We start from the raw sequence: 13,634 nt of genomic DNA, 5'->3' as shown, positions 1-13,634 counted from the left end.
CAGTGGGCCAAAATTCAAAACTGGAACAAAGTCGCGGGCTAACGTTAATATTTATTGAAATATATTTATTCCTCCAGATATAAGAATGAATCTTTTCTTATGGACTCAAACACGTTTTGCTGAAAAACTGAATATGGAACAAGCAAAGCTTAATACTAAACAATATCTGATAGTAATTTGGTGTGGCTTCGCGGGCCAAATGTAAGTAGGCTGCGGGCCAAATTTGGCCCGCGGGCCAGAGTTTGACACCTATGACTTACACTTTCATTACATACTTTGAGTTTGTAAACATTCAGATTGAATCATTGGAATACATTGTATCCAATTGATGGCAGCAAAGGGTGTTAGTCCATCCCAGCTGCCACAAGGAGACAAAGGCAGGGTACACCCTCAGCAAGCTGCCAATTTATCACAGGGCTAGCAATATATATATGTCACGTAAAACCCACTACAATGCTTAAATAATCTTTTTTTTTAAAACATCTAAAAGCTTTCTTTCCAAACCTAAGCTGTTTCAGATGCTTTTTGAAATTCTGAGCTCTCTGATCTCAGTGTAAGCTGTCTGTGCCCTCAGTGGAGTTGCATCTTGAAAGTACTTCTACTTCTTGTCTTCCCCGAATGTTGACCACCTGTCCAAGAGTACTGAAGGTCTGAGGTCACACATCCTGGTGACAACAACGTACTCCAAAGGTCTCATGTCCCTTGAGTTAAGTTTTTGTCACTCTCTGCATCGCCTTTCTTTGGTGCGAATTCCGTTTTATTAAGTAGTAGTGTGATTACTGCACAGAAAACAGGGGTTTTCTCTGCAGAGAAACAGGGAAAATGCCAGACACTAGAGATCTGTTGATAATATTTATTTAATAATTTGTAAAACAATGAGATACAGGTTTAAATAGTTTTGTTAGGATGGGGGGAAGTAGAGAGGTGCAAGACTTTAACTGATGCTTAATTTCTTCCAGATCTTTAAAATCTACAGGTGAGAATGTGGACATTTAGCTTGTGGCAGTAGTTTGATCAGAATGTGATGCAGTACTAGATAAATAACCATGAGAAGCTAAGATACTACTATTCAACCTGTAAGTTAATATTTTGTATTTTCCAGAATTATATTTAAAAACATTATAAGGTTAACCTGCGAAACTGAGAAAGCAAGAACAACGCTCAGTTGAATTATGACAGTGACTCACAAATTTATTTTAAAGGAGACAACTAGAAACTAAAAAAGAAGGACCAATGCTTACAGTTCTAGAGGTCATGGCACAAAGTCCACAAATCTAAGTTTATTGTCAGGCTGCGAGTCACACATGTGAAGGAAAAAGGCAACGCAAACAACTCAGTCAAGGGGAAGTTAAAAGTTGGAGCAAAGATGGATTCGTTCACCAAGAAAGTGAAGAAAAGTAAATCTCACAAACAAAGAAACAAAAAAACATCAAGAGAAGTTACAAAGAGCTCCCACGATCAATTTCTTAACTGCCTATCTATTGGAGCCTGTGTTTAACCACTGTTACAGAGTGAGAGGGTACATCCTGCTCATGCTGAAAGTCCGTCAACAAAAATAATAATATGCTCTCACATCCACACATACACCAATCATTTCACATAAAACATAAATGTGTTTGTAAAAATGTTAAACATATACAGATATCTCTAACTATAATATTGCCATGACTGAATACTGAATGTCCCAAAAGCCCACAGTAAGACTCTACTTCAACTAATAAATCACTAAGATAGCATGAGAAGGAAATTCAATATGTCCACAGGATCCGCTGTGTGAAAACAGTGAGCTGTAAATGAAAAGAAAAGACTTCAAAACTTCAGAAAGAAGTTTGACAAATTTTACAGGAACCTCACATATAATTCCCAAAATATTACGACTTTTGAACTTGTTGCTATCTGTGACATCATGCTAGGAAGTCTTGATATGCAGGGAAACTCTAAGAAAAAGTTTAAAACAATGGTGCAATGATACAGAGCGGCAGTCATGCGTTTCTATATGAAAAGATCCTGACTGTCATTCAACGCTTGAGTCTAATAGAAGCATTGCCGTCCTAAGTGTTTTCATTCCTTCAACCAGCAAAGGTAATGTATTAACCTTCTCAGCTTTATCTCTGGCTTCATTTTCATATCTGGACTGAATCTTGCGCCTTTCTTCCTCCACTTCTCTCTCACACTTCATCTTTAACTTCTTCATCTCCCATTCTCTCTCCTCTCTCTCTCTCTTCCTCTCTGCCTCTCTCTCCTCCATCTCTCTCTTTCTCTCCTCATTCATCTCCTCTCTCTCCCTCTTCCTCTCCTCTTCTCTCTCCTTCCTCTCCCTCTCTCTCTCAGCCTGGAGTTGTTCGTTGTATTTCTGCATCTGTTTCTCATATCTTTCCTGTATTTCTCTCTCGATTTTCTGTTTCTCTTTCCGTATTTCTTCTTCTTTCTCTTTCAGGATGCGTTGTTTCTCCTCTTCAATCGCCCTCTCAGCCTCTTGGAACATCTCGTTGGTATAGTGGCTTCCTCCGTTCTTCTGGACTATCTCTCTGATCTTCTGGATCAGCTCAGTGACCTGAGAGCGCTCCTTCAGTTTATTATTGAAGACGTGGTACTGACCGTTACATCTGGCCACGAGTTCCTGCAGGTCTGAGCTTCCTTCTAAGAACTCTTCAATAGTGGTGCCTTCAAGTTGGTCTCCATGGGTAAAGAGAACCATGCTGTATTTGTCTGCTGCGTGGCCAAAGATCTTTTGAATCTTTTGCACCGTCTGTTTTTCCTCTTCAGTGTGTCTGCCCAGTTTAATGACCACCAAGAAGATATGGGGTCCTGGAGAAGCATAGGAGATGCACTGGCGTATATTTTTCTGAGTTTTCTCTTCATCAACCCTGGTATCAAACAGGCCCGGGGTGTCAATGACAGCAACGCGATCCACTGCAGCTTTTCCTTTGATAGATTCTACAGTCACAGATTTGGCACCGAACTTGGATTCAAAGCACTCACGGCCCAGAATGGTGTTTCCAGTAGCACTCTTTCCAGTTCCAGTCTTCCCCACCATCACAATCCTCATCTCATCATCATTTGTCCTGCCAGAATCTGTGTAGAAAGATCAGAAAGAATACATGGCAAGAAATATATTGTACTTACTATACATATACCTGATCATGCACTGGGTTTGGGGTTGGTACTTTAGGTTACAAATGTTCTGGTAGATGGTCAAAAGTTAATTTGTAACGATAGGAATAGTAATTAGTTAGATTACTCGTTACTGAAAAAAGTAACACCGTTACTTGTAATGCTGTTATTCCCATCACTGCTTATACCATGTAACTATAATGTTACAGTGCATAACATATTTAATAGCAGGAATCTTAATGGACATTCAAAAGTTACGACCTCTCTTCCACATCTCAGAGCAAAATTCACAAACTGCTGTCTCAGAGACTTGGTTAAATAAGGAGCAGGTTGACTTGGTTAGAAAGGAGCACTATGAACAATAGTAATGACCAAAGGAGAACAGTGAGTCTTTGTCTTTGTTTTCCTATTGCCCATTATTATTGCTTGCTATTATTTTTGTATAATGGGGTAGGTCTTGATAAACATTAAGCTTCTACCTACTCCCTTTCAGACTTAAAACATTTATTTAAACCATCACAGGTCTGTGTCTAATACTAACCTCAATGATCTTGTTTTTGTTTTTATAATCTATCGACCTGCTTGCCAACCAACCATGATTTTAAATAAGCCATGATCACTGCTGTAACACTAGAAAACATGACTAACATGATGACTTACTGAACTTGCCAGCCATGCTTGGGTTGTAACCGCTTCTGTCGATGTTAAGCCCAAACAGTGTTGTATAGCCAACTGAAGTGGAGTAAGAAGTGAAAGGCAAAGACTGTGCTGCAGCTTCTTCAACAGGCAGCATGAGCCAAACCACACCTACAAATGACTCTACTGAACACAGAGTGAAAGTGAAATTATAGTTTAGCCCCGTTATTTCCGTTACAAGCTGATTGTTCTAAAACCGGACATGGACTCAGAATGTATTCAAATTTTACTGTTAAATGAAGTAGGGGAGACCGGGGATAGTGTCTGTCTGTAAATTGGAGCTCTTTTAAGTTAGTGGATTCAAAATGTAATCCAAAGTATTTACATGTCTCGGCTATTAAATAGTGCAGCTATTTTCTCTGCAGCACAATTACCCATTGCATGGTATGGCCTCAAACACAAAGAGTGAAATGTTACAATTAACCCCCTAGTCTGGGTTAGTTGTAACATATCCTGGGGTGAAATGTAACACAATGTAATAAGGGTACTGACAAAATATTAACATGTAATCTTTGTTTATTCAACACATGAATGCACTTAGAGCCATTTATGTAGCTATGTGTGTGTGTAACAGAATGCAGAAATCTAGCTTTTGAACATATTCCAACCCCCCAAAAAAGACAAATTATGGAATTTTCTGCAACTGAATATTTCATTAATTTTGGTTGGTCTTCCTTGAGTTTGGCCTCATTGGCTCCGTGGGCATTATAACCTACAACTCTTGCACCAATTTTGAACATAACAATGAAGCTGAAAAAAATGTAGTTGTTCACCAGCATCGCAATTCCATTACTTTTTATCATGGCTTACCTTGGTGTGGTTTGCAAAGTGCTTCAGAAAGATGAGGAAATCTGTTTCTTGCACCCATCCTGATTTATTTCCACTACCAGTACTTCCTACTGGTCCATCTCTGACACAGTGGTCTGCATAATGTATGTGTGGGAACACAAACAGTGAAGTAATTGTGTTGCCAATGGCATTAACCGCATATACAAAAGCCACCAGTGAACCTTTCTCTGCTGATGTCGTTGTCCCAACTTGTTTAATATAAGTTAAAGTAATAGTGTGGTAAGTTGTAACATCTGCATTATTGTTACAACTAACCCAGACTGTTGCTGTTACAACTGACCCAGACTCCTATAGCCATGAACTAGCTAACATTACAGCCAACGGCTAAAACACTAGCTCTAAAGACCTACACTGAATATATCCCCATAGACATATAAATAACATAATTTAAGTTTGATGAGTTTAACTGCAAAGCAGATAATGCTATTAAACATTGAAATAAAGTAGAAAAACTTACTTTTTGGCATACAAATTACTTTTTTTCATGTTAAATTGTCTGTGTTTGACAAAATGTGCTGATTTTTCACATGTGATAGCAGAACTGAGTTGGGCATGCACAGGATGAGTCACATCATTTGAAACTTAGCCCTGATTGGAGAAATTGGAAGTGTTACAACTGACCCACGTTACAACTATCCCCGGTCTCCCCTACTTACCTCTCAGTAGTGATGTGCGATACCACTGATTTCCTTTCCGATCCGATGCCAAGTAATATTCAGGGTGGTATCGACGATACTGATCCGATACCGATACTTTATACAAAAACATATTTTATTTATTGTATCTCAAATTATAGCGTCATAATGATTATAGGTCTAACAGGGTGCAAATCTGATCGGGTGTGAAGTTGGTCCTGTCCTCCAAGGAGCTGGAGAGTGTGGCTGAGACTGTTAGACCTCTGCCTCACCACTACATATTTCAAATACAATGAAGGCTTTTACAGACCAAAACATGGCTGTGCCATGGGCTCCCCCGTGTCACCTATTGTAGCCAACCTTTACATGGAGGAAGTGGAAAGGAAGGCTCTTGGCTCTTTCAAAGGAAGAGTACCCAGCCACTGGTACAGATATGTGGACGACACCTGGGTCAAAATCAAGACACAAGAAGTGGAATCCTTCACTGCGCACATTAACGCTGTGGATAAAAACATCAAGTTAACCAGGGAAGACACAAAGGACAACTGTTTGCCTTTCCTGGACTGCGCCGTGCACATTGAAGAGAACGGCAACCTCAACATCGAAGTTTACCGGAAGCCCACACACACGGACCAGTACCTCCTCTTTGACTCCCATCACCCTCTGGAACACAAACTTGGAGTAATTAGGACCCTACACCACCGGGCAGAACATGTTCCCTCTAAGCCTGAAGGAAAAAAGAAGGAACACACACGTGTAAAGGAAGCACTCAAAACGTGCGGCTATCCTAAATGGGCGTTCTTAAAGTCAGCAAAGAGGCACAGAAAAGAAGACCAGACACCAGCGAGGGAGGATAAGAAGGACAGACGCAACAACATTGTCATCCCCTATGTAGCCGGTGTATCAGAAAAACTCAGGAGAGTTTTCTCCAAGCATGACATCCCGGTGCATTTCAGACCCAGCAACACGCTCAGACAAAAACTGGTTCACCCGAAAGATAAAACGCCAAAACACAGACTTAACAATGTGGTGTATGCTGTACAGTGCAGCGAGGAATGCCCAGACCTCTACATTGGAGAGACCAAACAGCCACTCCACAAGCGCATGGCACAACACAGAAGAGCCACCTCCACAGGACAAGACTCAGCAGTCCATCTGCATCTTAAGGATAAAGGACACTCTTTCGAGGATGCCAATGTTCACATAGAGGACAGAGAGGACAGATGGTTTGAAAGAGGAGTGAAAGAAGCCATCTATGTCCACTGTGAGCCACCATCTTTGAACAGAGGCGGGGGTTTACGACACCAACTCTCTGCCATCTATAATCCAGTTTTGAGATCCCTTCCCAGACGCCTTAACGCCCACTCACATCCTGGGCCTCAGGAATTTGCATGATAAGGTGGGGCCAGGTTTCACAATGAACCCACCCGAAACTCTGGCTGATTGGAGCCCACACCCAGTTACACACCTTGGCTCAGGCGATTAGAGGATCATCAGGGGGTCCTTTTGTCCCTCTGTGGGGGGTCACTCCCACTAGGTTTATATCTGGGACTCTCCACCATTTGACCATAGAACTGAAGAAGCTTCTCGGATGAGAGGTGAAACGTCTTCAAGTAACTTAAAGAAGTCCAGACGCTTTTCTTTGAAAGCTCCTTTGACTAACTACTATGTGAATATTTTTTTTTGTTCTTGAATATTGTTCATTAAAAATGTTAATTTTATTAAAAATATTTTGAGATTATAAGATAACATTTTTCAAATGTTAATGTTTTGCAAGAACTGCTTTGTGCTGCAGTGCCTGTACTTCTAAAAAGTGTTGCTGTTTCTTGTAAATGGGGATGGGAGGGGGGGACAGGGTCTGGCTTTGCACATCAGATAAATTTGAGTTTGGTGCACAAATCAAAAAGTGAAGCTGGAGGCAAAAGAAATCTATACTAATCTGTGCAGCAGTACTTGCTATTCAGAAATAATGCTGCCGTTTCTTGTAAATGATTTTGGGAGGAAAAAGCAAGCAAGTAAGCAGAGCACATTACTGTTTTCACACTTATATTTATTTATGAATAGAACCAAAAACATCAAAATAAATAAATATATTGTCATGGTCCTGCGGCCATGACTCAGTGACTTTGTGTTTGTGTTCCTTATTGTTATTATTCTTGGGCTGTTTTGGGATGGTTTGTGTTTTGGGATTTTAGATACTGGGTTTTGGGTTTGTGCTCTCTCTATTGGTCCCTGGTGTTAGTGTTCCCCTGTCTCGTCAGGTTAATCAGGTCCAGCTGTGTCTCCCACCTGTGTGTGATTTCCCAGTGTCTCTCTGTGTACTTATAGTGTGTGTTTGCCTCTGTTCCTCGTCGCGTCGTCTGTGTTCATACCTGGTGTAATCCCCTGCGTGCGCTCCCTGCTGTTCTCTCTTCATGTTCAGGTTTGCCATTCCTTTGTGTAGTTTCTTCCAGTTTAGTTCGTCCTTAGTTCAGTTTTGCCATCTCCACTTTATGTTGGTGTTATCAATAAATCACCCTCACATCCGAATAAGTGCTGCGTTTTGAGTCCTCCTTCCACTCTTCACACGGCCGCTGACCCGAGCCGTGACATATATACAATTACTAAAGCTTCTTTACTGCTAAATACACATGCAATGTGTGCTTGTAATGCACAGGACTAATCAGACTGCAGCTGGAAACATCACTCTAGCACATCAGCGCTTTGAATCAAAGTGTGTAGCCTGTTCTAAAGGGAAAGCTACATCTGTCTGATACCAGGCCTTCCTTGGATAAAATCACAAAGGTGCATCCCTGTGTATCTCCTAAGCTTCTCCATGACCCTGTATCTTCTTGTATGCTCTCAGATGAAGAGGAAAGGCACATGGTGCAAAGAATTCAAGAAATCAACATGGTTATCCGGCTTTATACAAAAACCCTTATAACCTGTGTTGGTCAAGTTACTTGAAAAAAGTAATCAGTAACTGATTACTTCCCCAAAAAAGTAATCCAGTTACTTTACTGATTACTTATTTTCAAAAGTAATTAATTACTTAGTTACTTAGTTACTTTTTAAAAACACGATTTACAACTTGAATAGGTGATAAAGCTGGGGTGGCTGTAGCTCAGGTGGCAGAGCAGGTCAGCCACTAATCAGAAGGTTGGTGGTTCGATCCCAGGCTGCATGCCAAATATCCTTGGGCAAGATACTAACCCCATGTTTGCCTACTGGTGGTCAGAGGGCCCGGTGGCGCCAGTGTCCGGCAGCCTCGCCTCTGTCAGTGCGCCCCAGGGCAGCTGTGGCTACAATGTAGCTTGCTATTGCCAGTGTGTGAATGACTGAATGTAGTGTAAAGCGCTTTGGGGCCCTATGGACTAGAAAAGCGCTATACAAATGCAGGCCATTTACCATTTAAAGCGATAAATCTTTCAGCCCAATTCTACTTTTTCTGCATAACCCATCATACAAAATGTAATCAAATGGAAAAGTCCCTTTTTAAAACTTGTTTTGTTAGTTTTAATCTTTTAACTTTATGCATCAAGCAAAAATTTAATTATATGCAACATTCTCTGACTTGAATAAATTAGTTTAACATTTAAACCTATTTTCTGCACATTCCAGCATATAAAATAAAATATTTTTTGTGTTTACACTCACTCTTTCAAATAGATGCAAGTAAAACACAGCAGAAAATAAATAAAGTCCTTTGGTCTAGCGGTCATGTTGCTCTATTTTCACCTGTAAAGCAGGAGCAGGGTAGGCGGGGGTTTACCCTGGTGCAGGTGTGGCGCAGTGGTCAGTTGAAGAATCCGCGAGTTTCTCTGTGAATTTCCCATTACGTCGTAGCGCACTCGGTGCTTGCTTGGAAGTTTAGGGGTTTTTTTTGCTGTAAAAATAAGTTTTCTTCCCACGCACAACAGAATGTTTTTGTCACTTTTTATGGAATCAAACTCAAAGTAAGGTCAGTACTTCCACGCTTTAAACGCTGCACACTCATACTCTCTCCCACAGTCGATATGTGATCCATTGTTGATCTGTCACGAACGTCGCACTTGCTTACATTCCTGTCATGAGACATTCTCGCAAAAAAAATCATGGTTTTAGTAACGCAGTAACGCAGCGTTCCTACGGGAAAGTAATGGTAATCTAATTACCATTTTCTCAATAGTAATCCCTTACTTTACTTGTTACTTGAAAAAAGTAATCGGATTACATCTCTGCCCATCTCTGCTTATAACTGGAAAAATACCACAAAAATTTTACTTTCACTCTGTGTCCAATGCAGTTAATTGTGAGTGTGAATTGGTTGATATGTTCTGTTAAAGAGGGTGTAGAAAGGTCTCTGACTTTCACTTCTGACTTGAGACCAGAAGAAGTATCTGCACTGCACTATTTAGGACAGGAACAATTTAGGACAGCAAACTTGGTAAGTCTTCATGTTAGTAGTGCTTTTTTAATGTTACAGCAGTGATCAGGCTTGAATGATTAAATGTTAGACAAGCCCTGTGGAGAAAGTCTTTTGTAGAAAGCAGCTGTAGCTGTAGCTTTGAAAATCACTTTGAAATAACTTTTAACTAGGGCTGGGTATCGTCACTGATTTCTAGAATCGATTCAATTCCGATTCTCAAGGTCCCGAATCGATTCGATCTACGATTCGATTGAATTCGATTCGATTTAAATCTGGGAAATTTTGACAGTCAGAAATATTATAATTCAGATCAGTACATTTACATAATTTTGTATCAATAAAAAGGAAGCTGACACACGCAAGACTTTATCAAAGGTGTGAGCATCACAGCAGATGCCTTTGTGTCAAAGTAGCTGAAGATAAAACACAGAAAAACATGAAGGTGATTTTCCTGTTCTGGGATTTTATAAAAATATTCTGCAGTACATCAAAAACGAAAGAAAACCATTAATCAACATATGAACATTACCTCTGAAGTTACAGCGGTTTTATTAGAGACACGGCTAAGCGTTTTGCATTTTGAATAATTTTAAAAAGTTTAAATTTGTTCAGTATTGAACAGCAGAAATGAGGTTTTCTTTTCGGAAGAATGTAAAAGGGAAAAAAACAGCGGCTGACGGCGCTGTAAGCAACAGTAGACTTGTGTGTAACAAGCAAGCGAATAATGAAGAAAGGGAAACTGTTCGAGAGAGAGAGAGGGGGAGAGGGAGAGAGAGCTGTGCATCGCGGTGGAAGCAAAACAGTAAAAGAGTGAATTCATGACGATGTTTATGTGAATCTTCTTTTGCTGCTGGTTCGGTCAATATTGTTTGGAGAGAGATCAAACTAACAGCTTTAGAATCGGCGCATAAAGGGCGTGAACACAAAGCGCGGACCCGCCAACAGATCAGAATCAGCGAGCTGTCGCCTTTCAGCCCCGACCGTGAGAAAGGCGACATCTAACTGATTCTGATCCGCGGGTCACGCTGTGTGTTTAAGTCTTTGTGCAGAATCCCTGTACCTGCTCTCATTTACTGTCTTAACTGTTTGGTGGTTCTTGAAATTTTGTGAGATGTCACCAGAGATTCTGGCATTTCGGGCAAAATAAATTTATATTAAAAAATAGATTCAGGATGTTAATGAATCGATTTTACATTATCCAAGCCAGAATCGATTTTAATTGATGAATCGATTATAAAAACCCATCCCTACTTTTAACCCTCTAATCCTAAACTCCAATCCCAACCCTATGATTTAGGATTTTATATGTATGTGAGGTAAATTAAAAAAAAAACCCCAAAAAACCCCAACAATCTAAATAATAATTAATAACACACATACACATCACTGATCATGACTATGACCTCACAGAATTAATAGTTGTGACACATCTTCTTGGGTATCTGCAAATTTTTGCAATCTAGAAAAATCTATGCCAAAACTTAGTTGATGTTCAGAATGTATTTACAGCTTGATATAGATCCTAGTTCATTATTTCTCATTTTTCTACACAGATCCTGGCAGGACAAAGGACGTTGAGGTCAGGATTGTAGTAGTGGGAAAGACTGGAACTGGAAAGAGTGCTACTGGAAACACTATTCAGGGTCGTGAGTGCTTTGAATCCAAGTTCAGTGCCAAATCTATGACTGTAGAGTGTTCAAAAGGCAAAGTTAAAGTGGATGGGCAGCAAATTGCTGTCATTGACACCCCGGGGCTGTGTAAAGTAAAGTGTGTGTGTTAGTCCCCATAGGGAAATAGTTCCTCTGCATTTAACCCATTCACCCAGTGAAGCAGTGGGCAGCCACCAATGCAGCGCCCGGGGAGCAGCGTGTAGGGACGGTACCTTGCTCAGGGGTACCTCAGAGTAGCTGTTCAGTGGAGTCGAACCTCCGACCTTCCGATCATGGGGCCACCACTCTACCTACTGAGCTATCCCTGCCCCTTATCAACCCTGTTTGATACCAGGGTTGATAAGGAGAGAACAACTAAAGATGTATGCCAGTGCATCTCCTATGCTTCTCCAGGACCCCATATCTTCTTGGTGGTCGTCAGACTGGGCAGATACACTGAAGAGGAAAAACAGACGGTGCAAAAGATTCGAAAAATCTTTGGCCACGCAGAGGACAAATGCAGCATGGTTCTCTTTACCCATGGGGACCAACTTGAAGGCACCACTATGGAAGAGTTCTTAGAAAGAAGCTCAGACCTGCTCTTGGCCAGATGTAACGGTCAGTACCACGTCTTCAACAATAAACTGAAGGAGAGCTCTTAGGTCACTGAGCTGATCCAGAAGATCAGAGAGATAGTCCAGAAGAACGGAGGAAGCCACTACACCAACGAGATGATCCAAGAGGCTGAGAGGGCGATTGAAGAGGAGAAACAACGCATCCTGAGAGAGAAAGAAGAAGTAATGCGAGAAAAAATAGAAAAAACGAAGAGAGAAATACGGGAAAGATATAAGAAAGAGATGCAGAAATACAACGAACAACTCCAGACTGAGAGAGAGAGGGAGAGGAAGATGGAGAGGGAGGAGAATGAATGGGACATGAAGAAGTTAAAAGAGGAGTGTGAGAGAGAAGTGGAGGAAGAAAAACGCAAGATTCAGTCCTGGTGTGAAAATGAGGCCAGAGATGAAGCTGAGAAGTTTAATCCATTATATCATCTGATACGAATCGGTGAAGTAGTCGCTGATGCTGGCAGGAGGATTTTTTAAAAAAATCAAACAACTAGAAAGGGCAATTTTTAGCCTGTTCAAATAAAAACATGAACATCACAGAAGTGTTGGCAGTAGAGTAGTATAGTAGTATAGTATAGTCTCACACTGCCAGCTACTATTCTTTTTTAGATCTTAGTTCAACACTGGTTAAAAATGTGTATTAGTAACATTAAATAAAGAAACACACACTTATGTTTGATTATCAGTGACTTCTGTTTTCCCTATTGAACTAATGCTCTTGTTTATTTGTTTTCTGCATATTAGAATTAATTACAACACACTTAAAAGATTTTATTGTAATCCTTCTATCATTGGTTTAGTTTTCACTTTGTCAACAAGGTATTCCTTTCATGGATTTTGTTGCTGAGTTATGCCCCTGGGAAAAAAACTGTTTAAATGCTGAGCTGAAGTAAAGATATAATGATAAAATTAAACCCCAGAAAGTTGATTCGGTTCATCTGAACGTAGTGTTTTCACTGGGAGAAACATTTCTTCACTCATCCAAGTGACTTCTTCATTCTCACATGAATGCAGATTTCCCCAAATGAAACTAGCACCTCTGGGAAATTAAAATAAACCTTTTTGTGAACCAAAACATTTCTGTCCGCTTGACGTCTAACACTGAATTAACTCTGGACACCCTGAATTAGTGATGGCCCGCTTGAAGCTGAAGCTCCAGTGCGTGTGTCAAAAAAATCAACACACTGCTTCAGAAGCACTGTGTCGAAGCTTGATTCGTTTGGCCAGAGTCACGTGATCAGTGACGTCCGAAGCTTCATTTAGAACCTAACTGCTTCGGTATCTGATTCAATGGTTTATGGTTTATTTTATTTTATTGTTTAATTAATCTGAAAATGTTAGTCTGCCAAATGTGCAGCAATTGAATTTATTTATTCTCTTTAGCTGATAGTTTGTGAGGCCCAGGTAGACTGTATAACTGCATCTCTACCAGTTTCTCTGCACTCCAGCCTCCTCTGTTCCATGTGAAGGGATGTTCCTTAAGACAGGAGAAATTATCTCCACGAAAAGGAACAAGTTCGGCCATCGCACACTAGAACAAATTCTCTTTTTAAATAAAAATGAAAAAGGGTTACCGTCAATGCATCATGTTTTTAATTTGCAAGTTCATAAGCATTTTCCTTTTCCATTTCACAATCAATTCTACCCCCAGGTCAAAAATATGTCTGGGAAAATTTCC

The 13,634-nt window shown here is 40.4% G+C and overlaps 1 protein-coding gene and 1 pseudogene across 1 annotated transcript; one reads left to right on the top strand and one right to left on the bottom strand.

Annotated features, from left to right (window-relative positions):
* Positions 1-1,138: 1,138 nt before the first annotated feature.
* On the bottom strand, positions 1,139-3,853 carry LOC106675709 (GTPase IMAP family member 9-like). Its single transcript, XM_024805941.2, has 2 exons — positions 3,775-3,853; positions 1,139-3,075 (listed from the first exon to the last, which is right to left on the bottom strand). Exons 1-2 carry the CDS (start codon positions 3,788-3,790, stop codon positions 2,015-2,017), a joined length of 1,077 nt encoding a protein of 358 aa, XP_024661709.2. The 5' UTR covers positions 3,791-3,853; the 3' UTR covers positions 1,139-2,014.
* Positions 3,854-4,012: 159 nt separating this feature from the next.
* LOC143413688 (GTPase IMAP family member 9-like) lies at positions 4,013-12,433 on the top strand (annotated as a pseudogene).
* The last annotated feature ends 1,201 nt before the right edge of the window (positions 12,434-13,634 follow it).

This window comes from Maylandia zebra, linkage group LG18 (genome assembly GCF_041146795.1).
Source record: "Maylandia zebra isolate NMK-2024a linkage group LG18, Mzebra_GT3a, whole genome shotgun sequence".
NCBI classification, from domain to species: Eukaryota; Metazoa; Chordata; class Actinopteri; order Cichliformes; family Cichlidae; genus Maylandia; species Maylandia zebra.
This window is presented reverse-complemented; position numbering and strand designations above follow the sequence as displayed.